The following is a 22273-nucleotide window of genomic DNA, read 5'->3' as shown; positions in this document are numbered from 1 at the left end:
CGGCGGGGCGGGCAAGGGGAGGGAGATGAGGGGAAGGGAGGAGAGGAGAGCAGAGAGAGGCGCCATGGAGGCCCGGCTGCCCTACGACGACTTCCCGGTGGTGTTCCTGCCGCCCTACGAGAGCCCCCCAGCATGGGTGCCGCCGCACGAGGTGGGGGGGACGCGGGGATGGAGGCAGCGAGGGGCTGGGGGCAGCAGGAGGCTGCTGCTGCCTCACCCCTCTCCTCTTCTCTCTCCTTTTCTCCCTTCTCTTCTCCCCCTCACAGCGGCTCTACCACCCCGACTACAACAACGAGCTCACGCAGTTCCTGCCCCGCACCGTCGTCCTCAAGAAGCCGCCCGGGGCGCAGGTAGGACCCCCCCAGGGACCCCCTCATCCTCCTCAAATCCCCTCCCCTGGAGCTGAGGGGGAGAGGGGTGAGGGGGGCGAGGAGTTTTGCTGTGTGCTATGGGTGGTGTGTGCCTTGTCTTGCAGCTGGGCTTCAATATCCGTGGAGGGAAGGCCTCGCAGCTGGGCATCTTCATCTCCAAGGTGTGTCCCATGGGTGCTGCGGGGACTGGCACAGGTCATGTCTGTGTCTCCCGGCCCCTTCCCCTTGTGAACGTGCTTCACGGGCACGGTGAAGGGTCCCGGGGCCAGGCAGCCTCTCCCGTGTGGGAAGGGAGCTGTGGTGCTGAGCGAGCACGCAGCCGGAGCTGCTGCCTCTGCCCTGCCCTTCGCAGGTGATCCCCGACTCAGACGCGCACCGAGCTGGGCTGCAGGAAGGGGACCAGGTGCTGTCCGTGAACGACGTGGATTTCCAGGACATCGAGCACAGCAAGGTGAGCACGTCTGCGCCTCAGCGTGCTCTCGTCGTCCCAGCAGGACGAGGGGAAGCGGTGCGCACCCCAACATCTCTCTGCCTCTCAGCCGACAGCACCACGTAACTGATGTGCTGCTCTTTCCTATCCTCAGCCCTCCCTGGTCACTGATCAGCTCTTTCCGTTTTCAGGCTGTGGAGATCCTGAAGACAGCCCGTGAAATCACCATGCGAGTGCGTTACTTCCCCTACAGTAAGTGCCTGCCAGCCCCGAGTCTGCTCACCTTGCAGCATTTCTCCCTGGGAAGCAGACCGCCATGCATCCTGGCCCGTCTGCCTGATCTCTGTCTCGAAGGATGTTTAAATGTTGTCAAAATGAGAAAAAAATCACCAAATTTTTAACTCTTGGTTGCTGAGCACATAATGCCCACAGATACCGAGGGGAAGGAGGGAGGAAAGTCAAGGGAAGCCAGACAAGGATTCTTCATAAAATGGAAACTGATCCTTAAATGAAAGTGAAGGAAATTAAGGTGCAAGGGAAGGGAGGACTTCAAAGCAAACTTTTTTTCTACGTGTCCTAAAATAACTTGAAACAATGGCTGGGATGGAAATGTGCTATTTTAAAACCAGCTCATCTTAGCTAACTCCCCCTCACTGTTGACAGTCACCATCGACAAACACTTCTGCCCTTTCAGCCTTGCCTTCTCTCTCTCTTCCAGATTACCAGAGACAGAAGGAAAGAACTGTTCACTAGTAGGCAGCTGTCTGCTGGGTCCTCTCCAGAGTGGCTGTCCTGCAAGAAAAACTCTCCACTCCCTTTCCTCAACATCTGAGATGCCGTGTCAAATTTCAGCTGTCACTGGAGGCACAACTGCGCGGGCCTCGGCTCTGCTTCCTGCTCGGAGGACACCGCAGAGCCTGTTTAGCTGGAAGATGGATGAGGCTTCAGTCTGTACTCCTTCAGCTGGGTGGGGAAACAAGCTGATGGTGCTGCTGTGGAAGTGGGTACCAGCAGACAGCTTGTCCAGCAAGATCTGTGCTTCTCTTCTTGTAGGATGTAACTGAAAGGAGTGCTCAGCAGGTTCTGGATCCAGCTTTTGTTGCTAGGATGTAAGGCTGGGTCTGAGAGTGCTGGAGCAGAGCATGGCCTTAGTCCTCCAAGAGATCAGCCTGTTCCCTTCTCTGGTGACATGAAATCCTTTCCCTCTCCACTGTCCTACCTCTGCTCTACACTCCTGGGTTTGCTTGGGACATAAATGGGAGTGAAATCCAGGCAAACTCAATGCACATCTCTAGCTGCACTCGTCTTCAAGGCGTGCGTGTACCGTGTCACTGCTTAACGACCCCTGTGGGACAGGACCAGGACACTTGGAGCACGTTCCTAAGCTGCAGTGACACACAGCCAGCTTCCCTCACACGTGGTGCTTGTGTTAAGGGTTTCACTTGCTGGACTTGCTTTCTTCTCTTGGCACAGCCCTGTCCCTTCCAGGTGCTCCCATCAGAACTCCCTACTACTCGGAGATAAATTTCTCCCTTTTTCCTCGGCCATCTCCTCTCCTGCTGGGACAATTCCCCCTCCTGCTGCTGAAGGGGTGGGGTGGCAGCTGTCCTGCTGAGAAAGGGGAGGAAGCCTGCTGGGCCCTGTGCTGGGAGAGCACAGCTGAAAACTTCGGGGTTATCAGCAAAGCTGGGTACAGGTTGGGGTAGTATCACCTTGTAAATGGTATCGGGACAGCCCTCACTCTGGCCTTCTCCGCGGTGTTTTCCACTTACCTGTAATAACTGAAATAATAAAACTAGTACAGCAGCCAGGCTTGCCTCATTCCTACTCAGGAGGTCTCGGGAGGATTCGTTGCCACCCTCAGCACTGCCCCGAGGAAATGCCCGGCTCGGCTGAGACAAAGGTTGGCTCCAGTTGGCCTTGCAGCCCGCAGGAGGAAGCTGTGGGACCTGTGCCAGGTGCAGCTCACTCACCGGGGTGTTTCTGCACCGGCTGCGATGGAAGTCGGCCCGTGATTACTCTGCAGTGGCGTTACAGCACTGGCAGGAGGAGGAAGGGCTGCAACGCGGGGTTTTGGCTGTGGTGGCACCAAAGCGCCTCAGTTGAGGCAGGAGCAGCAACCCTAAAGCAACTCCAGCTCTGCCTTAACTCAAACACGGGGGGATAAAGTTGGGCCAGTAGAATTAGATATGCTAGGGAAAAAAATATGTAAGAAAAATAAAACCAACAGTTTTTCTGCCAGGGAAAGCAGCAGCCAGGAGCACCCCCAGGAACAGCCTGAGCAGGTCAACCGAGAGATCTTCCACGAGCCCTGTCTGTCTCCTGGCTCACGCCAGCTTTGCAGCACCCACACGTCTCTCGGGGAGGAGGAAGGTCAGGCCGGCAGCGTTGGGGCCTCGCCTGGGGGAGCTGCAGGCAGCCTGGCCCTGCCCAGCGGCAGCACCACGACATGGCCCCGACTGGAAGGAGCAGATTCTTCTCCAGGACCATCCAGGGTTTAAGTAGCTTTAATTAATTGACAGAGCAGTGGCAGAGGCCACGAGCAGCCTCGCTCTGTCAATGAGTAACTCCCTGGCTGGTAAAGCAGCCCGGCAGAGGTACAGCACCCGGCTCGACCTCTTGGAGCAGTAGTGACAGCCCCGGGACAGGCTGTGTCTCAAGACCAGGCGGGTGCAGCCCGCTCGTGGCAGAAAAGGCCACAAACATGGGGATTTTTGTGTAAAATCTCCCTGTCCCCCCCACACCTCATTGTAACCCACTAGACTGAGCAGCACCACGAGCAGCATCAGTTCTCCTCGCCGCCCTCGTCCTTCGCCTCGGCCAGGCCGCTCTCGTCGATGTCGTCCAGCGAGGCAGCGTGCTGCAGCGCCAGCGCCGACACTGCCAGCTCGGGAAGCTCGTTCTGCTCGGGGTACAGCCAGGGCTTCACGTTCAGGCCGTGCTGCTGCTTCCAGGCAGGGTACTGCACGCAGGCCTTGTGCAGTCTCTTCAACATCTGCTCCGAAGCACGGAAGCACAGGGGGGACAATGGTGGAAGCTGAGAGCTTGGCACTTTTCCCACCTAGCCCCCACCCCACAGCTCCGTGCTCCAGCCAGGCACTGGGCACACGCCCCTGGAAATTTGGAAGCGCTCCGCTCACCTGCGGCACCAGGTACTGCGAAACTTTATTCACAACCCACTTGGGCAGCGACCCTGATGGGTTGGGGGGAGGAAAAACAGAAGTTAGCGTGCCAGGGAAGGGCCGTGCTCCTCCCAGCGTCAGCACCAACACACGCCAGGGGGGCTGGAGCAGAGGAGGGCCACGTTACGTGGCTGCCCCCTGAATTCCAGGCAGGATTTCGGGAATTCGGAGCAGGATTGGTGTCAGCACCCTGAGGCCAGCAGCAGCGGTTACCTTTCGGATCCACCTGTGCCAGGTAGGTGAGCCTGCAGCTGCTGGGCCCGGTGGGGCGCACCAGGTACCCCATGAGGAGCGCGACCGCCCTGACCAGGTCCTTGTGCGGAGGGTATTTCTGTGTGGGCACAGCAGGCCGTCAGGCGCCCTCCTCCACCCTCCCGGCCCTCTCCCTCTCTGTTTTGGCACCGAATACACCGAGCAATGAGGCTGGAGGAGCTGCCTCGGGCTGAGGACTCGGCCAGGAATTTGTCCCTACCTGCGAGGGGCTCTGGGGGTCCCGGTTTATCCCGGGTGGGATCTCAGGGCCAGCCCGGCCCCCCAGCACTCACCGGGTGCTTGACCGAGAAGCTGATGATGGTGTGACAGCCGTCCTCGACCTGCCAGGCCCGCAGTGTCACCACGTCCCTGTTCTTTAAGGGCTTTGGGCATCGCCCTAGACAAGGGGGGGGAAGAAAAAGGAAGCTGCTTCCCGTGCCCCAGCAGCGTGCGGGGCTCACAGCCACTGCAGGGGCTTCTGCCCTGCCCGAGCACCCTCCGAAGCCGGTGTCCCTGTGCCCGTCACCAGCCCAGCTCTCGTGGCAGTGACCCTGAGCCATGCCCCAAACAGAAGCAGGACGGGCCCCGTGAGAGGCTCCAGCAGCGGAGGGCCCCACTCACAGGCGTAGTAGCTCACGTTGGCGTTGGCGGCCACCCGGGCGATGTCGTGGCTGGCGATGACGTTGGTGTCCCACTGGCGGCGGTACTCGCTGTCCTGCAGCACGTCATACACCGTCCCCGCCGCCACCTCGGGGATGTCGATGCGGCACTGCGGGGAGCACCCAGAGCTCAGGGGCCGGGCTCTGCCCACCCACCCACCCACCCACCCTGCTGCCACTGCCGCCCGCGGCGCCCACCTTCAGCTGGTGCACGGTGCAGCCCGGTGGCGGTGGCTCCAGGCAGACGGCGAGGCCGCCGCAGTCCCGTTGCCAGTCGCCGTCCTGGCAGCGCTGCTGGAAGGCGTGGAAGGCATCGGCGTCGGGCACCAGCACCCGCTCCATGCGGGGCACCCGCTCCTTGTGCTGGGACAGAGCTCAGAGCCCCGGCCTCCACCCTCCTCCAGGCTGGCCCCCGCTGCGCCCGCCCCCAGCGGCCGCCCCGAGCCCCGGCTGGCTCGGGAAGCAGGAGAGAGGAGGCATTGGTGAAATAACTTTATTTAGTGTGATACACGGCTGTGGTCAGACAGTCCATACTCAGAGTAATAGTCACACTTACTTGGCTAACAGCTAGGAGACAGCAGGGCCGGACACACACTCAATATAATACACATCCATAGAGAAGACAGCGGGAAGTGAACTATTTTATTTCACTAGTTACCCCCCCCCCGTTACTTACGGTCCCTCCCCTCCCTCCCCCCAGGTCTGTGACTCAGAACAATACGAGAGCAGGGGCCGCGCACGCCTGCCCGTGAGAAAGAAGGGGAGAGCAAAACCTGTTCTACGGCAGACAGACACACCGACAAACATCAGCAATTCCCACACGACAGGAGTATGTACAGAGAGGGGGCCGAGCTCCCCGCCGGGGCACCAAGGACCCGGCTGGGACGGCGGGTAAGGAGGGGAGAGGGGGGGACACTCCAGAGGGAAATGGGAAGCCACATCCCAGCTTCCTCCTGCAGCCGGCTCATGTGGAGGGGAAGGGACGCAGCTGGGAGGCACCCGCAGCTCCTCCAGCTCCCGGGCCAAGGCTGCCCCTTCCCCTCCATCCCCAGCCCGCAGGTTTCAAAGTGCACACGCTGTGTCAGTGACCGACCAGGCATCGTGCTGGGGGAGTGTCACCAACCCGCCAAACACCGCGAGGGGGTCGTGCCCTGAGCACCCAGTGCCTCCTGCTCCTGCCCACCAGCAGCCCCGACACGGGCCGGCTCAGAAAAGGGACAGGGAATGGCTTACAGCCGTCTGGCTGCTTCGTTCTCCTCTCTGTCAACGGACAAACCTCCTGACTTCTGGAGCAGACGGAAGGGGGGGGATAAAAAACAAACGCACAAACCCACAAGAAAGGTTTCTGAAGAGCTCTACTAACATTGTTGGAAACCAGGGGTAGAGAGCTGGGGGAAGAGCGAGGTATTTCCCAACCCTGGAGGTCCAGAAGCGACACCAAAACGCACTTCAGCAGCGTACATTCCTCTAGCCGTGCCTGGTAACAAGTCCCTGCTACCACCGGTCTGTTTTGGCAATGTCACAGCTTACCATGATTCCCAAAGTGGCGTGTCTAGTAGCCCCCACCCCCTGTAAGTCTACTACAAAAGCAGAAGCAGCTGTGTGTGATTTCATCAAGCAGCAACCTAGGTACAGAAGCAGAAAAGCTATCACTGGCCTTCACTTTGCTGGGGCTCTCCCAGCGTCCGAGAAGCAACTCTGAGGTTGTGTGAGTGTGAACAGGACGGAGAGGAGGAAAGGAACCTGAAAGGCATCCGTGACACCCGGGGCAGGTGTTGCTCCTGCAGCGATGGACCCCACAGAGCTGCTTCCTTCGCTGTTGGCAGCCAGGAGCCCACAAACCACCCTGAGGATCTCTCCCCACCCGGCCTCGTGCTGCGAAGCCTCTGCACCCGCTTCCTCCCCCACATCTGACAGCCAGCACTCACCAAGCACCAGCAGCCTCCAGATGGGAAGGCATTCCCACTGAAGGGAGCGCCCTGCGGGGTGGCTCTGCTACGCAAACGGGAGCAACAAGGTCGAAGCTATCAGTCTGGGGGCTGCCGGGGCTCTGTGTCACGAGGGGCTGAGCGTAGGGCAAAACTCAGAAGTCGTGAGCAAGAGTTAGCCAAGATCATCCACAGAAAGGAGAAACCGAGGAGCTAGCGCTGCGTGCGCCCTGCGGGAAGCAAAAGCCTAGAACCGGGTAACCTGTGCTGTCCAGAGAGGCAAGGCCAAGTCAGCCGGACTGGTTTAGAAGGAGCAGCCTTGAAACAGAGGAAGTGGGGATGCAGGACAGACGTGGCTGGAGTGGGCAGGGAGCTAGTTAAGATGCAAGGCAGTGAAGGAAGGTGGACAACCCACCCCCAAGCTTTGTTCTTGTTTTCCCTAACTCGGTGGCTTTTCCACGGCACTCACAAGATACATCTGAGCAGACAGGCTCGAGGTGGAGGGGGGAGGGAGAGGAAGAGAGAGAGAAAGAGAGAGTGTAAAGGGCACCACAGTGCCAAAGTGCACCAACATAAAAAATAACCCAAAATAAAAGACAGGACACTCATTCTGCACTCAAGGCTCATACCATGCAGTAAGAGGGGCGGCCGGGGCTGCTCCCCACCAGTAAACAGGGAGTTCGCTCGCTTAGTAGGTTGGTTTTCAGCCCACAGGAGGGTTGCCTAGGCAATGAGCAGTGATGTTCTTCCGTGAGACTGGCCGGTTGGGGAACGTGCTGCTACAGAGCGGGCCTGTTAGCAGGAGCAGCCGCTCTCCGTGACTGGCTGCTCAGGAGGTTTCTCTAGTTTGATGTCGATCACTGAAAGGGGACGGGTTAAGGAAATCACCCGTCTCGAGGGAAATGAAATAAAAACAAAGAGCTATAGAACAGAGAACTCGAGCAGTATCTGAAAATGCTGCCAGCTGCCCTGGAGCTGTGGAGCTGAGCAGGACACATCCTGGCTGCACAGGGTTAGGCACAATACCAGGGGACTGGGTATGTTGAGCCCATTTAGAGCACAGAGCCCAGCTGGACCTGTCTGCACACACAACAGCCCTGTGCAAAGAAAGGAAAATATTACAGTATTTTAAATCTGTGTGAGCTTTACTCCAAGTTTAAGTGGAGTGCTCACGCTTCTAATATTTATCTACATTTATATAGAAACTACAATTGATGGGCACAGGTAAACACCACACTACGTGGTTTCAGCCATGTGTCTGCAAAACCCCAGCAAAAGCCAACCCCACAATGTGCAAAAATAAGCCCGTAAGCCCAATCTGACCAAAGGTAACTGCCAAACCCTGTGACAGCAGGAGATCTGCCGTTGAGAAAACAAGGATACTGTCTTCTTTGCTCTTCTCTGGTGTGCTGTCCATCCCGGGTAAGGCAGCAGCCACACGACGGAAAAGCTGAAAAATAGCAATAGGTAAGCGAGAAGCTTGTCAGAAAGAAATGCATGTTAGAACAAAACATTGCTCTGCAGCAGATCTGAGAATTGAACAAATACGTTTTTCCACAAGAAACCCAACAGGCTTGGTTAAACAAATGAAGTTATGCACTGCCTGCAGAGCAGGTGGTTTATGTTTCTCTGTTCCTAACTGAGGTGAACATGGAGTTCTTTTTCAACAGAAACAGTTCTTCTAGGGGTGCACGGAAGAACTCCCTCCTGCACTCAGGAAGCAAGTCAGAGGCTACAGTTCCCCATTTCCAGACTCAGCTGCTTTTGCACACAGCAACGTCACAGTGCTGTACCTGGGACTGCTGACAAACCTTTGGTCTGTTGGGAGGTTGCTCAAGAAGTCTATGGAATAAGTAAGGTTTTACAGCTGACCTTTCAGTTCAGTCCTGCTTTCAGCTGGCTCAAGTGAGCTACACATAATCTACTATGGATATGCTAGAGCTGGGAATGACTAGCGTATCCCCAGAAAAACAGAAAATGGTTTTGCATAATTTTTCTAGTCAGTGCTTAGAGCTCCTCCTGCTGACATTAACGAAGCAGCAAACCATACAGACACCATGAGGCGGGTGGTGAAAAATGCTGCAAAGATCTTTTATTTACAGAACCAGAGGAATCATCTGATGGTGATGATTTTGCCTCCCAGTAGCTTGGCAGGGGCTTTTCATCCACATCTCCAAATTGCATTACTTGGAAAATCAAGCCACTGAGGCACGAACAAGCTGCTGCCATCAGTACCTGCCCTTAACAATCTTAGCCACAGAAATTCTCACTGCAAAGACCCACTAAGCAAATAAAGCAACAGTAAATTAGAACCAAAAAGATTAAAGTGGATTATATCCAGAACAGCTCAAAGAAACAAAACCAAAGTCTCCTAATCCCACTGTCAGGTTCTCCCAGCCAGCTGGTGTGCAGCAAACTAGGAAGTGCGTATCCCAGCCAGGAGCTTCCTGCCACCAACCATGCTGGTGCTTTCTGACGATACCCAGGCCTCACAGCTGCCTTATCCTTCAAGTTTTGCCGTGTTTCAGAGCAATTTCTGAACCAGGGGTGAACGGCCTCACGAGTTTACAGCAAGAAGCATTGTGCACAAATCAAAAGATAAGAAATTTTCTTTAAACGTATAAAAAATGTGGGCTGTTATTTTTTTTTAATGTAAGGGTAGTTGAAGACTGCAACAGGTTGCCTGGAGAGATGGAGTCACCATCCTTTGAGATATTCCAGACCCAAGTGGAGGCAGTTCTGGGCAGCCTGCTCTAGCTGACTCCACTAGGAGCACGAGGGCTGGCCTAGATGATCTCCAGAGACCCCTTCCAACCCCAATCCTTCTATGGTTTCTCTCTGCAGCTTGCCAACAGAGCCGGGAACCTCCACTCTAGTGCATCAGCACATGCTATTACCCTGCCTGATGTCAACAGCAATTTTAGACAACAGTGCATTACCGGTTAACAAAAGCCAAGGAAACACAGAATTGTGTCTGACAGGCAGCACTAGGCAGTGACATTCCTGCTGCTCAGCACACGCTGCTTTTAGATTCTCCTTCCTTTCAAGGCGAGTTAAGCTTCCTTTGCTTTAACAGGGGATTGTTGAGACAACAGGAAGGAAGCTTCCACTAGGAAAAGCAGCAGCACTGACTGCTGGGCAAGAAGCATTTCGGGGCCTGGCAATAAAGAATACAGGCATCTGGGGGAATACGAGCCCTAAGCAGCATTAATCCTCCCACAGAGCAGACAGCAAAGCACACATTTCCTGTCTATAAAACAGAACATTGCTCTACCTGTTTCACATTGTATCCAGTCTTTGCACTCGTCTCGATAAACATCACATTCAGCTCTTTGGCTCTCTGTTCACCTTCTTCCGTAGTGATTTGCCTGGATAAAGGAGCAAACAGAAGCAGAAAGACAAAAAGGAAAATCAGACAGGAGGAATTAGAGATACGTGACTGAAATGCTGGCAGTGGAGGGCCTCTTCACCACCCCTTACAACAGAGCACAGCCCACAGATGGAGACCTCGGGACCTCTGAGTCTTTAGGACCCCTGGGTTCTCCAGCTAAGACAGAAACAACCTCAGGAAAGTTACTCAGGGAACACCTGGACTCAGGATCGTTAATAAAGGACGTTCAGCACAGGATGAAGTTTGTGTGGTACACCCGAGGCTCATTCACAGCATCCTCAAGGGAAAGCAGAATCCCCAGGAGCTGCACCTGCTGCAGTTTCCCAAAAGTCACCAGAAGGAAACTCTACGAGATTACAGAACGACATCAGAAAGGCTCCAGCAGCAAGTGCAACGGCAAGAGCTGTGCTGCTGCGTGTGAGCCAGCACCTGGAAATGCTCTGACCAACACCCTGTACATACCTGGTGGACATTACATCCTGCTTTAGCACTGGTTTCAATACACATCATAGTCAGTTCTTGGGCTTTGCTCTCACCCTCCTCTACAGAAACCTGCCTACAGCAACGAGAACAAATCACAGGAAAGAAAAACCAAACCGAACCAAAAAACGACAGTTCAAAAATGGTAAGAAACAAAAACTGCAGGGAAAAAACAAAAACCAAACAGCTACCAACTGAAGCAATGTTAGTAGGAGAGAAAAACTGAACAGGCTGCACCAAATGAAAGCAGCCCTATTCTGAATTCAGCTTTCTGGCATCAGAATTTCACTTGCATCATCACTTGGTTGTTACCACAGGGTGAATGGTTTCCAATTTGCTCTTTTTTGTTTTTCCCCAAAGATGTGCTGAGGCTCAAGCTGATCCTGTGGCTTTGTCCAGCTTTAAGAGGCCCAGCATTTCAGCCTGCCACAGATCTAACTTTCTCTCTGGTCAAGGCAAAGTGGTTTCTTTTAACAATAGCTGAATACACGCCCTAATTCCGCACTCATGCCTAGACCAGGACGACTGACACTTACATCAAACTCCTAAAATAGGAATTTTTAGTGCTACACGAAGCCCAGCTGTTACTATTTTTCACACAGGTTTCTGGTATTTTTATCTGTATGGCAGCGCTGGGCCAGCTGTCCTGTGCACACACTCCACCTCTGAAGCACCTGGGAATACATCAAGGCAGAAATTACCCCACTGGCTTTTCCAGTTCCAAAAGAAAATGGGGAGTGATGTAAAGCAGCGTCGTGGTTTAACCCAGCCAGCAGCTAAACACCACGCAGCCGTGCGCTCACCCTCTCTGGGGTGGGGGAGAGAAAAGGGAAAGTAAAGCCCATGAGGTGAGATAGAGACAGTTTGTTAAGACAGGAAAATAATAGTAACAAAAATAATAACAACAGCAATGATGATAACAGTACTGCTACGAATTTGTGTACCAACACGTGCACCTTGTGCACCTGGCCAACAAACAGAGCTGTCTCAAGGACAACATCCCAGATTTTGTTCAGTTGCTTTTGTGAGCTGACCTAAGAGCCCAGACTGCTCTGAGTTCTTGCTGCCTGGGTCTCCTAATCCAAATTGGCTCCATACATTTATTGCATTTCTGATGCTCTGAGGCACCGGGCTTCCCCCAACATTTCTGGCACGCAAGGCACAGGTTACTTAGAGCAACCTCCACTGGAACTGGGAAAAGCAAAATACACATCAAGGCTGAGGTGGTCTGCGTGGTGCACACAGGACAGGTTTCACCACGTGTCATCAGCGCAGAGCCTGCACAGCACTCAGCAGAAGCTTCCCGTTATCTTTTTCCCCACTGACTCGAACCACCTGTCAGTTTTAGTACTGTCTGTGCTCTTCCTGCTTTGCACACTAAAAACTGACAGCATGATTCGCGCAGAGACAAAGGGCAAAAAGCATCTCCCAACACCACGTTGTGCAGCCAGGGATGCTGCCCGTGGTCTCACACAGGCATTTGCAAAACACCAAAAACCCAAAGAAAAACCAAATCCAAAATATATTCTGAAGCAGTATTTACACATCAGGAGTGAGCGAAGCAAGCTTTAGAATTAGAAATGTGACAGCATCCAAAATGAAACAACCAGACGCCTGTTAGGCCCATCATGCCAAAGAGAGCAAACAAGCAGGCAACTGAGATATTAGGGCAGGATTTTTTTGAAGAGAACAGCTTTTTAAGGTGTTATCTTTTGAACAGAAGTGTCTCATGACCGGGCAAAGAATAAGGTTTTGATTTTAAGAGACTCCACTTTGCTATGAGATCCGTGTATTTCCCAGCTGTGCTTTCTGACATGTTCTCTTTTGCACCAGGTAAAAATTCCTCATCACTTCAATGCTTCGTATATCCCCCGATACACAAACCACACCTTTAGGAACAGCTGGGGTGTGTGTGAAACCCTTTAAAGTACTGGGACTGCGAGCAGTTGTGTGGCTTACACCAACTGCCCTTTGCCAACTGCCAGTGAAGTTGACTGCGGAAATGAGAAATCTTCCTTATCTACAGTATTATGTATGGCTGCATAAAGAAGGAAAATCTCTGAAGACATTAATCAAGTTTTGTTAATTCAGCAATCAAGAAATGATTCTGAAATAGAAAAGCCGAAGTGCAGACCTGCAGCCCTCTAAGAATCTATTGCATTGGCTCTGTTAGCTGAAGCAGCACTCCAGGATTGGTTTTAAAAGCAGAATGCTTTACAACATGTCCTAAAACACGGAATCCATGTGATTTTAAGAGTCTAATTAACTTTATGTCTCTCAGGAAAGTCTGCTTTTGCTGATCTAGTTTCCTCTCACACCTCCAACATCACAGTCGGTGTCCCATTACGGCACGCAATTTATGTTCAGAGATCAACCTTTTAGACTGATAATGGGAATATTTCATGCTGCACCTTGTAACATGAAGAAACTTCACTACAATCTTACAGCTGCACACACAGGAAGGGTCACATTCACATGACCAGGGAAAAAAAGGTAAATTCCCTTGGTTTCGCAAGGCATCTTTTTGATCTGAGCTAAGTTTTATCTCCGCATGCAAAGAAAAAGCAGCTGGTCAGCTCCTTGCTTTTCCTGGTGAGGGCAGTGAGGCCGCCAGCTCCCCTCCATTACCTCTTGTCGGCCAGGTCAGTTTTGTTCCCCACCAACATGATGATGACATCGCTGCCCCTCTCTGTCCGAACGTCATCGATCCACTTGGAGGTCTGCTGGAAAGAGTTCAAGTCTGCGGGGAGGAAACAGAGGGGAAAGCTAAGGACAAAGCCTGTTTTAAGCGAGGGAGAACACTTATGAAACTAACTACACCTGCATGCGGGTGCTCTCGAGGTGTCCCCGCACCACATACAAACGACCCACAAATCGTTTTCTGCCTGGGCAGAAAACCCAATCGACTTTTTGCAGAACCTGTGGAGGTCACATACTCCTGCTCACATGCGGTACTTCAAATAAGGAGACAGCGAAGCAGCACTCACTTGTAATGTCATACACTACCACAGCAATAGTGGAGTCGCGGATGTAGCTGGGAATGAGACTGCGGAACCGCTCCTGGCCTGCTGTGTCCCAGAGCTGCAGCCGAACCTGCTGGTACCAGGCCAGGGAGAGCAGAGAGAGAGCGCAGGAGAGAAAAGAAAGGAGGAAACTGTCCTTTAGAGAAAAGGCCATTGCTACAGTTAACTGCATGCAGCTCAGGCTGACCTTGCAACCCAACTCCGAATACGCAAACAGCACACAACTTGGCTCTTCTGCTTTTGTTTGTAGGCAACGTGCTTTCACCACCTCCTTTGCCTGCCTAGAGGTTCTCCCACTCCCTCAGCCGTGGCACTGAGGAGCTGAAGGCTGTGACCCACACCTCCAGCTGCTGCTGCCAGGGGTAGCAGGCATGCAACGCGGAGCTGATCTTCCCAGGCTACCCAGGATTATTTACGGGGTACGTACGGGGTCTCCACGGAACTCCCAGCCCCCCATGACATCAAATCTGACACTGAAGCTTTTTGGGCAGCTCCTGCATGGCAAACACGCAGCTCCCCCAGCCCTGACACCAAGCAGCACAACAGCACCGAGCGGCCAGAAGATGGTGGTGTCCGTGGCAGTGCCATTTCCATGCAGGGTTAAGGCAGTCGCTACCTTCAGGTCCCGCAGAAGCAATGCTGCAGTGCAGGCATCACACAGGACACGGGGCTCTCCCTTCCTGACAGGGGCAAGGTTACGAATCAAGTACCAAATGCTCTGATAGTTTCACCTCCAGAGCCACAGCTACACCCAGACTGAGCTGCTGGTTATTTCACTCATGCCTGGTTATTTCTCCTCTTTCACCCTTCTCATCTTCTAACCTCTGGGAGCAGCCGGTGCACATACGGGACAGCAATAACCATCACTGCGCCCACGTGGTGCTGCGCCCTGCCTACTTGAAGCACCAGCAGCCAAAAAACACCCAACTACCCCACTGAATGCCCAACAAAAGCTTTCAGCAGTTGGCAGCGATGCCATTTCCTCAGGAGCTGTTACCCCACGGAGCTGGCTGTGTGAGCAGCGCCACACTGCCAGAAATCCAGCAGAAAGCAGCCACGAGTTTCACAGGCGGGCAGGTGCTGCTTCCATACTGGTCCCTTACTGGTTCCCTGCTGCATTTCATGGCTTGGTTAGGTGTTCAGGGGTAGGAAGGAGCCTGCAGGGCACTGGCTACAAGGGAGCAGAAGTTTCAGAAGGACCAGTGAGTAGTTTGCTTATAAGAGAAATTTGAATAGATGCTGGGCAGGGCACGTGTCTGCAAAATGTCTTGCTACAAGCAGATTGCAAACATCGAGGCATCCCCACGGCTGCCCTGGGACTTCAGGAAGGTGAGGGCTTACCGTTGAAGCAATTAGCTCCTGGGTCTGAAGGCAGCACTGATTGCAGGAGCAAAGTCAGGGCTCTGCCCTACCCCTGGAAACTCAGGGTGAGGACCTGCAAGCACTGGGCCAGTTTTACAGCAGTGCTGGCAGAACGGATTGATGCTAACGCCTGCTTCAGGCTCTTGCCTTCAGATTTCGTGATGAGGATCCCTGTGGAGACCCCAGGGCATCACTGCTACACCAGAAAATTTACCCTGGTGGTGATTTAAATGCTCCAACCCTCAGTCTCACCGTCAAAAAGGCAGCTAGAGGAAGTACCACAGACTGGTGAGGAACTGGCCCTGGCAATCCTCTTGTAGTCAAAGAAAAATTACGTGAGGGAAGTCCTGCAAGTACCACGCGGGCTCCCCTGAAGGGAACCAAGGAATTACCTGCAATATTCCTGAGGTCTGTCATTTCTAGAAGTTCACATGTGCCCATTTTGGAGGAAAACCCATAAATAACCCTCTCACACATGACAGTGTGCACGAACACACTGCTGGTCTGGAAGGAGGAGAGTCCCCAGCCAAGCCTTAACGGAGTCTCCCTAAGGAACGAGGTCACTGCGTGGCTGAGCTGCCCAAGCTGCAGCGTGGGGCTTCCACCACTGATCATCCCACAGGCCACTCGCACTTTGGGATGCCCAAAAATTAACAATAAATAAACAATTTTTTTTATTTTTCTTTTTTTCCCAGCCCACCAGACACTAGCCAGCAGTTTCTCTCTAGTTAGAGCATTTTGGCAGGTACCTGAGTATGCCACGTAGGACTGTCCCTGTTGTGCCCTACCATGACCAGCGCTGAGTTAGAGGACTTTTGAGGTTCCAAAATACAGTTATGTTAAACAAAATGCACATGCACAGCTCTTCAGAGCGGAAGGAAACTGTTTTCCTAATCCCGCCGGCCACCATTATCATGCCCTCGAAGCACGAGCCTGGTCCCTCGCTGACACAAGCAAACTAAAAGCCTCTTAGTGGCTGAGATCGGAACAAAAAGCAGTAACAAGAAAAAATGAAATTATCTGAAAAGATCAGACCATTACTGAGGCACAATGAGATCAGCTATCACTTCATTATTTTTGACATGTCTGGAAGCCATTAAGAACAGCCTAGACCGTGGCAAAATTTTCCCACCTGCCTGGATAAATAGCATCCTATAGCTGCCACAACAGTGAGGAGGAAAAGCTGCTGACCTCGGCAGCCTGCTGCTCTGTCTCACCCAGATCCCTTCCCAGCACATAAATCATCCCGTGCACATCCCAAAAGATGAGTTTTACATTATTTTGCACCGTGCCACAAATCCTCCTTGAGTCAGGCACTCAAGCTCTAGGACTGGAGCAGCACCCATGTCATTATTTCGTGCAGTGATTAATCTCACACAGGCTGTTATTATGTTAGGCATTTCTGTTGACGAAGTGAAACAACCCCCTGATCATAAGGACTTGCTATAACCTCGATTTGGGGCAGAATGGAGCTGGGCCAGAGGTTTGTGGGGTTTTTATTTGTTTTTAAATCTTCAGTTCTTTCTTTCCTTTGTTCACTGGTATGAATCCAGTCTAGCTATGTGTGCTGATACTGTAGCTTAATTGAAAAAGACAGATCAAGTGGAGTCAGAAACCAAGTTATAATGAAGTAATTCTATTCATATCTACTACTTAAATACTGCTGCCAGGAGTTACAGACAATTCCCCTTTAAGGTTGTTTATTCTTTAGAAATGATGGTGGCTGTGTCTCTCTGAAAAGCCCTCTGGTGACTCGGATGAACTGCCAGCTCCATTCTTCAATGAAATGGGAGGCTGGAACCCTCACAAGGCACAGCACAGCTTCCATTTCAATGGGTGTTGCAATTTGCTGCTTTGCCCAATCCGACAGGATTTCATTTGTTTGCCATCTGAGGTTCCTCGTACTACCTCTCTAGTTACCCAGAGCGGAGAGGACTTGGGAGGTTTAAAACTAAACAGAAAAAGTAAAAAGCTTTCCAAATTCTACTAATCCTCTTTTACTCCGGTTGTTAAAGACACGCAGTCACAACCCCTGCTCACCCCCCTGCTGCTCCTCTGCCTCCCACAGCCTGAGCTTTGACCAGACCAGAGTTAAACGATTCCCTAGGTTGGGGATGACGAGGTGCAGTTAGCAGTGCCTGTGGGGGAGGATGCTCACGTAGCTACAGTGCTGGGGCCTGCCTTAACTCCCTTCACACACCGTCACCGCTTCCAATGCATACCAGGCACCCGTGAAAAGCAAGGCCCCTGCAGCCACTCGGGCTCAATACCTACTTGTAACGTCAAAGACAATGACAGCCACAGCAGAGTCACGGATGTAGCTGGGAATGAGGCTGCGGAACCTCTCCTGGCCGGCTGTGTCCCACAGCTGCAGCCTGATCTGGGAAATGGAAAAGTGCAGGGGAGGAGGGAAAGGAAGGAGCAGGAAAATGGAAAACAAAACCGAAACTCAAGTGAAATGAAAAGAAAAAGAAAAAAAAACCAAAACTGCAAGGCAAAAACAACGCAACAAAAGGAAAGTTAAAACGGAACAGAAGCATGAAGAGAGCCACCGAAACCTCAACTGTGCTCAGCTCAGCCTAACACCTCAGAGAAATCTCCCCCTCCACGAGCCCGGTAATAACTCGCAGGCATGAACACATTCTTCCACTTCATCAGAAACCCAAGATAGCCCGAAAACACCTCCCAGAGGTGTGGGCACTCCTGGTTGTCAGGAGCCCATCACCCAGCCGCCAGTTTGATTACTCTGCTGGAAAGCCCGATGTGAAGTGCTCAAACATGGCAGCGGGTGCGAGCCGGGACAGCAACCACCCTCCAACTGGCTCATCTCCTGCTGAAACCCACCCATCTGGGAATAAACTGGGAGGGGAGGAAGCGCTCTGCTTCCAAGCATGGTGTAGCTGTAACGTGGAGCTGCCAGCCTGTCAGGAGCAGGGATGGGGCTCCTCACGGCCCCGGTAGCACCACAGCTCCCTGGGCACTAATTACACGCCAGAAACACCACACCACGGTCACGCTCTGGGGAAAGCTACTCAGAGAGAGCTCTGGGTGTTACAGACACACAGAACCCGGCTCACATCTCTTTGTTCCTTCTGCTGGCAAGCGCACGCGGCCCAGGCCATCCTGAGAGCTGGGGGATCAACACAGGTCGAATTTTGGGATCTAGCATGGAGTGTAAAGGCTTATCAAGTGTGTCGAAGCAGCTGCTGCAGTTAGAGGCTTCGCCTTCTTCATCTCATTTGCACTACTGCAAAATCCAACACGAGCCCCAGCTGAGAAACTCTTTCAAAGCCTGAATTTTCCTGGTTTTCCTCCTCCCCTTACCCCCGTTCAGCAGCTCTGTTACTCTGTCGGGCTTTGTGGGCTCTGCAGGCCCCCTGTACCTGCACTCCCAAGATCTTCTCCCCCTGCTAACAACGCTGAAGAACGCTATCCACGTAGTTTCTCTCAAACAAAGGCTGAACAAGGTCTCTTCTAGCAGCAGATCACTGGTAAGGTGGGGCAGAAGCACTCTCGAATCTCACTACACACAGGGATGAGACTTCTTCAGAAGCAACAGACCCCAAGCAAAGAGGACCTCCACCGCACCACCCGCCCTTCCCTCCTCCCAACGGCTTCCTTCTTCTCAGCCAGATATAAAATTAGCAAAAGGAAAAGGTCTAGCAAAACTTGAGCTAGCAAAAAGACAAGTACTGAAAGACAGGAGAGGGATGTGAGGGGTCTCTTTATGCAAGCTAAATGCAGAATTGCTTTATTAACAGGAAGGCAAAACTGCGTTACAAACGGAGCCTTTCTACCAGGGGAACTGTGCCACCGCTGCTTATCCTGAGTGACTTCAGGACTCGGAGCCGCCTGGGGCGTGCCCATGCCCATTTCCACTGCCAGCCCCAGAGGCAGAGCTGCAAACTCTGGGAGCAAATCACGCCTCGGGCAGGCAGGTGCAGCAGACAGCTGGCTCCCCCGGGAGAGGGGCACGAGCTCGTCCCTGTTTTACACGAAGGGATTTGACTTCATTCTGGAGGTTTTCTCTCTTAGTAAGCAGCAAAAATGGGAGACTGGGTCAGGCTCAGCCAAGGCTGCCGGGGGATTTCAGCAGCGCTGAAGGAGCGGGCAGGCAGAGCCGCACGCCCAGCAGCTGCAGTTGCTGTGCTCTCACCCGGCCGCCTCACTCACCGTGCGATCCTCGAGATACATCGTTTTGGACAGGAAATCAATCCCGATGGTTGCCTGAAAAGAAGAAAAGCATCAGCAACTGCAAGTCGCCTCCCAGCGTCTGCACATCAGATCTTTCCATACGATCTCTAAAAAACGCTCCCCAGCTTGTAATTAAGCTGTTGAAGTCATTTGCATTCAATAGAGGTGATGCAAACAAAGCCATCGAGGCATCTCCACCATCTTCACCTCCCGTTATCCTCCCAACACCTCCGAACCACACCAGAGCCCAATTTTGCCTCTCAGACACTCAGGCATCTTAACTCAGATCCTATCTCTCCCGTCATCTCCCTCTGGCTCACAGCAATCCAGCCTGCTAAGACTTCTCTGATTAGAAATACCCAGAAGCTGGAACAAGTTACATAAATTGTGAGCAATGTGCTGAGACCTAAAAAGTAACAGTGATTCAGGGCTTTCCGATCGAGAGCACGCCTCCTTCGCAGCGACAATCAGAAGCTTCGTTTCCCAGGCAGCTCTTCCTGCCAGCCTCCTTCCATTCATGTTTCCGTCGCTGTACAGCAATTCCCGTGCAGAAACATTTACAGAAACTTACTGAAAATTAAACATTCGCAGGTATTTAAACCAAGCAGGCGTCCCAGCCCACCCCCACCCCCCATTTCAGTATTTTAGGCCATCCCCAGACTCAAACACTGCCCTGATGAGTCCTGGAAGGGCTCCACTAGAACGTGAACCACCTGACAGCACAACAGACCTCAACCATCAATTTCTGTCCTTAGCACCCATTTCTAGGTGCCCTGTTCTCCGCAGCCCAGACACAGTTTGCAACAACTACGGTGACGAGATAAACCCACTGCAGCGCCCTGCAAGAGCCAGGAATAAAAGAACCACGCAGAAAGCACAAGATCCAGCTTCAGTAAGTGCCTTGTCCTCCAGAAAACCACCTTCTCCTTTCACAGCCAGCTTAAAATGACTCCAATCTGAGCCAGCAACTCCTCCTGGCCTGCACTAAAACAAAACACCAGTTTTGTCTTCCTTAAAGGTATTTGCTACTCCCTTAAATACCACTAAGTGCTTTTGATGCAACTCGCTCTTCCCCAAATCTTCAGGCCTCCTACACATCCTCAGCTTTTCAGCCTGAAGCCTCTCCATCCCTACCCTACTCCCTCCCTGCCAAAATTCCCCTGGCTTTTTCTATCTATAGCCTTTTAGTTGAAGAAAAAAAAAAAAAAAAAAAAAAAGAGAGAGAGAGAGAATACACCGTGCTGACATCTTGTGGATCCAGCTCTGCGCTCTGGACTCAACTATTCCTGTTGAAATGGAAAAGTCTATAATGATGAAAGAGATCAAAAACCTATCGTAAGCACATTTTTCTCTGATTGTCTCTCTCCATTTCCTGATGCTTCACGTCCATCCTCCCCATCGTCTTCTCTGTTCACTGACCCCACAAACCACCGTTTCTCCCCGTTTTCCTCAAGTTTCTCAAACAGCCAGGCAGGATTTAAACCTCGCTGCTCTTTTGTACACCACACTCCCTGGTAATATACAAGATCTTTGGGCTGAACCACGAGGTCTCATCTACATTTCAAGGCACATTACCACCTCAGAAACGACACCGAGCTGACATCTCCTGCAGAGCTGCCTTTGCCCTAACGGCTCCCCCAGGAGCTCGCTGAGGAGCGGGGAGGAGAGGCACTCATGCAGAAGCGGCCGCACCACATACCTGGTAAGTATTGTCGAAACTGTCATACATAAACCTGGTGATCAGAGAGGTCTTCCCCACTACAAAAGAAGAGGGAAAAATTACTTCCAAGCAGCAGAGGGAAAAAATAACTGCTGCTGGGGCAGGTGACGTGCCGGGAGCACCGGTCACCAGAACCACGCTGCCGGAGGAAAGCCGTTCCCCGGGCACCGGCTCCTGGCATTTTGTGAATAATTTCCCAGCTGGTGATTTTGCAAAAGAGCACTAGGCCAAACAAACCCATGAAAGGGAAAAATGAATGATGATGAAAACTCAGTGCTGAGGTGTGCTGCGATGCGTGTGACAGTTATCTGCTTGCTCTGAGCCAGCACCAAACCTGCTTTGTTATTCACATTTTCCCACTTATGTAACCACCAAGCCCAGGGGTTCTGGAGGCAAACAGCAGAACCCAGCACGGGGATGCAACGTGGGCGCTCTTCAGCTGCCTCTGGCTCCACAGAAGGGCAACGTTTACGACTTGGATTTCAGACGTTACAAACTTTATTCGGAACGAGGTTTTTGATACACAGTAAACTTTGACAGCTCGCTTAAAAAGTTTCAATTTACGTATTCAAATACCGCCTAGAGGCAAGGGGCAGAAGGGAGAGGAGCGGGAACCAAGGATCAGACCTCGGGTTCTCTCCCAGGGAGGGGGAGGAGGCCAAGGGAAATACAAAGGGCGCGGGGAGAGGAGAAAAAGGGAATAAATCGCCGGTTGACGGGAGGCTGTCACGCTCGCGCCTCGCTACGGTTGCCAGGGCCCGGACAGCTCCTGGAAACCCCCCGGGGACCTGCAGCCGGCCGGTAACCGGGGGGCGACGGCAGCGGGGCGGGATGGGAACGAGGCCACCCGGAGCCGCGGCCCGCCCGTGGGCCGAGCCAGGCGGCGGGGGGGCGAGGGGGATGCACGACGGGGCCGCCGCAGCCCGGCAGCGCCTCCCCGCCCGGTAACGGCCCGGTAACGGCCCCCCGAGGCCTTGCCCCGCCCGCCGCCTCGCTCACCGCTCTGCTCGCCCAGGAAGACGAGCTTGAATTTCCGCAGCGGGTTCCCGAAGTCGCCGCCGCTGCCGGGGCCGGACATGGCGGCGGGGCTGGGGCTGGGGCTGGGGCTGGGCCTGGGCCTGGGCCGGGAGCGAGGAGGAGCCGGAGCCGCAGCCGCCACCGAGCGCTCGCCGCCACCGCCGCCCCGCCCGCGTCACTTCCGCCGCCGACGCGCTGACGTCACGACGCCGGGCGAGGGGAGGGGGGCGGGCACGGCGGAGAGGGGGGCGTGGTCAGAGCGGG

The 22273-nt window shown here is 53.2% G+C and overlaps 3 protein-coding genes across 7 annotated transcripts; 1 reads left to right on the top strand and 2 right to left on the bottom strand.

The window, feature by feature from the left end:
- The first annotated feature begins 16 nt into the window (after positions 1 to 16).
- On the top strand, positions 17 to 2609 carry PDZD11 (PDZ domain containing 11). The gene is made up of 6 exons (XM_082770795.1): positions 17 to 151; positions 267 to 350; positions 476 to 532; positions 724 to 822; positions 993 to 1053; positions 1520 to 2609. Exons 1-6 carry the CDS (start codon positions 26 to 28, stop codon positions 1552 to 1554), a joined length of 462 nt encoding a protein of 153 aa, XP_082626921.1. The 5' UTR covers positions 17 to 25; the 3' UTR covers positions 1555 to 2609.
- Positions 2610 to 2676: 67 nt separating this feature from the next.
- LOC309883082 (START domain-containing protein 10-like) lies at positions 2677 to 5273 on the bottom strand. Its single transcript, XM_082770790.1, has 6 exons — positions 5093 to 5273; positions 4857 to 5004; positions 4529 to 4632; positions 4197 to 4314; positions 3942 to 3994; positions 2677 to 3796 (listed from the first exon to the last, which is right to left on the bottom strand). The coding sequence occupies exons 1-6, from the start codon at positions 5234 to 5236 to the stop codon at positions 3587 to 3589; spliced, it is 777 nt and encodes a 258-aa protein (XP_082626916.1). The 5' UTR covers positions 5237 to 5273; the 3' UTR covers positions 2677 to 3586.
- A 296-nt stretch (positions 5274 to 5569) lies between these two features.
- On the bottom strand, positions 5570 to 22273 carry RAB41 (RAB41, member RAS oncogene family). Of its 5 annotated transcripts, XM_082770793.1 has the most exons (9): positions 21992 to 22268; positions 20972 to 21030; positions 19252 to 19305; positions 17353 to 17458; positions 13681 to 13786; positions 13322 to 13433; positions 10097 to 10190; positions 8206 to 8272; positions 5570 to 7682 (listed from the first exon to the last, which is right to left on the bottom strand). In XM_082770793.1, exons 2-9 carry the CDS (start codon positions 20995 to 20997, stop codon positions 7618 to 7620), a joined length of 630 nt encoding a protein of 209 aa, XP_082626919.1. In that variant the 5' UTR covers positions 20998 to 21030; positions 21992 to 22268; the 3' UTR covers positions 5570 to 7617. The 5 variants fall into 5 exon arrangements, 4 of the variants coding, with proteins under 4 accessions (XP_082626919.1, XP_082626920.1, XP_082626918.1 ...); XM_082770794.1 differs by lacking the exon at positions 13681 to 13786 and having other exon boundaries at positions 5571 to 7682; positions 17353 to 17453; XM_082770792.1 differs by lacking the exon at positions 13681 to 13786 and having other exon boundaries at positions 5571 to 7682; positions 21992 to 22267.

The sequence above is a fragment of the Aythya marila genome (genome assembly GCF_965140915.1).
Source record: "Aythya marila genome assembly, chromosome: 13".
NCBI classification, from domain to species: Eukaryota; Metazoa; Chordata; class Aves; order Anseriformes; family Anatidae; genus Aythya; species Aythya marila.
The sequence above is the reverse complement of the archived record's forward strand: the minus strand, read 5'-3'. Positions and strand labels throughout refer to the sequence as shown.

Bases quoted from the DNA above. Each gene is read 5' to 3' on its own strand.
- PDZD11 (XM_082770795.1), top strand. From the start codon at position 26: ATGAGGGGAAGGGAGGAGAGGAGAGCAGAGAGAGGCGCCATGGAGGCC. The intron at 351-475 runs GTAGGACCCCCC...CTTGTCTTGCAG, and splicing joins AGAAGCCGCCCGGGGCGCAG to CTGGGCTTCAATATCCGTGG. The intron at 1,054-1,519 runs GTAAGTGCCTGC...TCTCTCTTCCAG, and splicing joins AGTGCGTTACTTCCCCTACA to ATTACCAGAGACAGAAGGAA.
- LOC309883082 (XM_082770790.1), bottom strand. From the start codon at position 5,236: ATGGAGCGGGTGCTGGTGCCCGACGCCGATGCCTTCCACGCCTTCCAG. The intron at 5,005-5,092 runs GTGGGCGCCGCG...TGCTCCCCGCAG, and splicing joins GCACCGTGCACCAGCTGAAG to TGCCGCATCGACATCCCCGA. The intron at 3,995-4,196 runs GTAACCGCTGCT...CCAACCCATCAG, and splicing joins GGCACAGGTGGATCCGAAAG to GGTCGCTGCCCAAGTGGGTT.
- RAB41 (XM_082770792.1), bottom strand. From the start codon at position 22,070: ATGTCCGGCCCCGGCAGCGGCGGCGACTTCGGGAACCCGCTGCGGAAA. The intron at 13,434-17,352 runs GTAGGTATTGAG...TCCTCCCCGCAG, and splicing joins CATTGTCTTTGACGTTACAA to ACTTGAACTCTTTCCAGCAG. The intron at 8,273-10,096 runs GTAGAGCAATGT...GCTATTTTTCAG, and splicing joins CTGGATACAATGTGAAACAG to CTTTTCCGTCGTGTGGCTGC.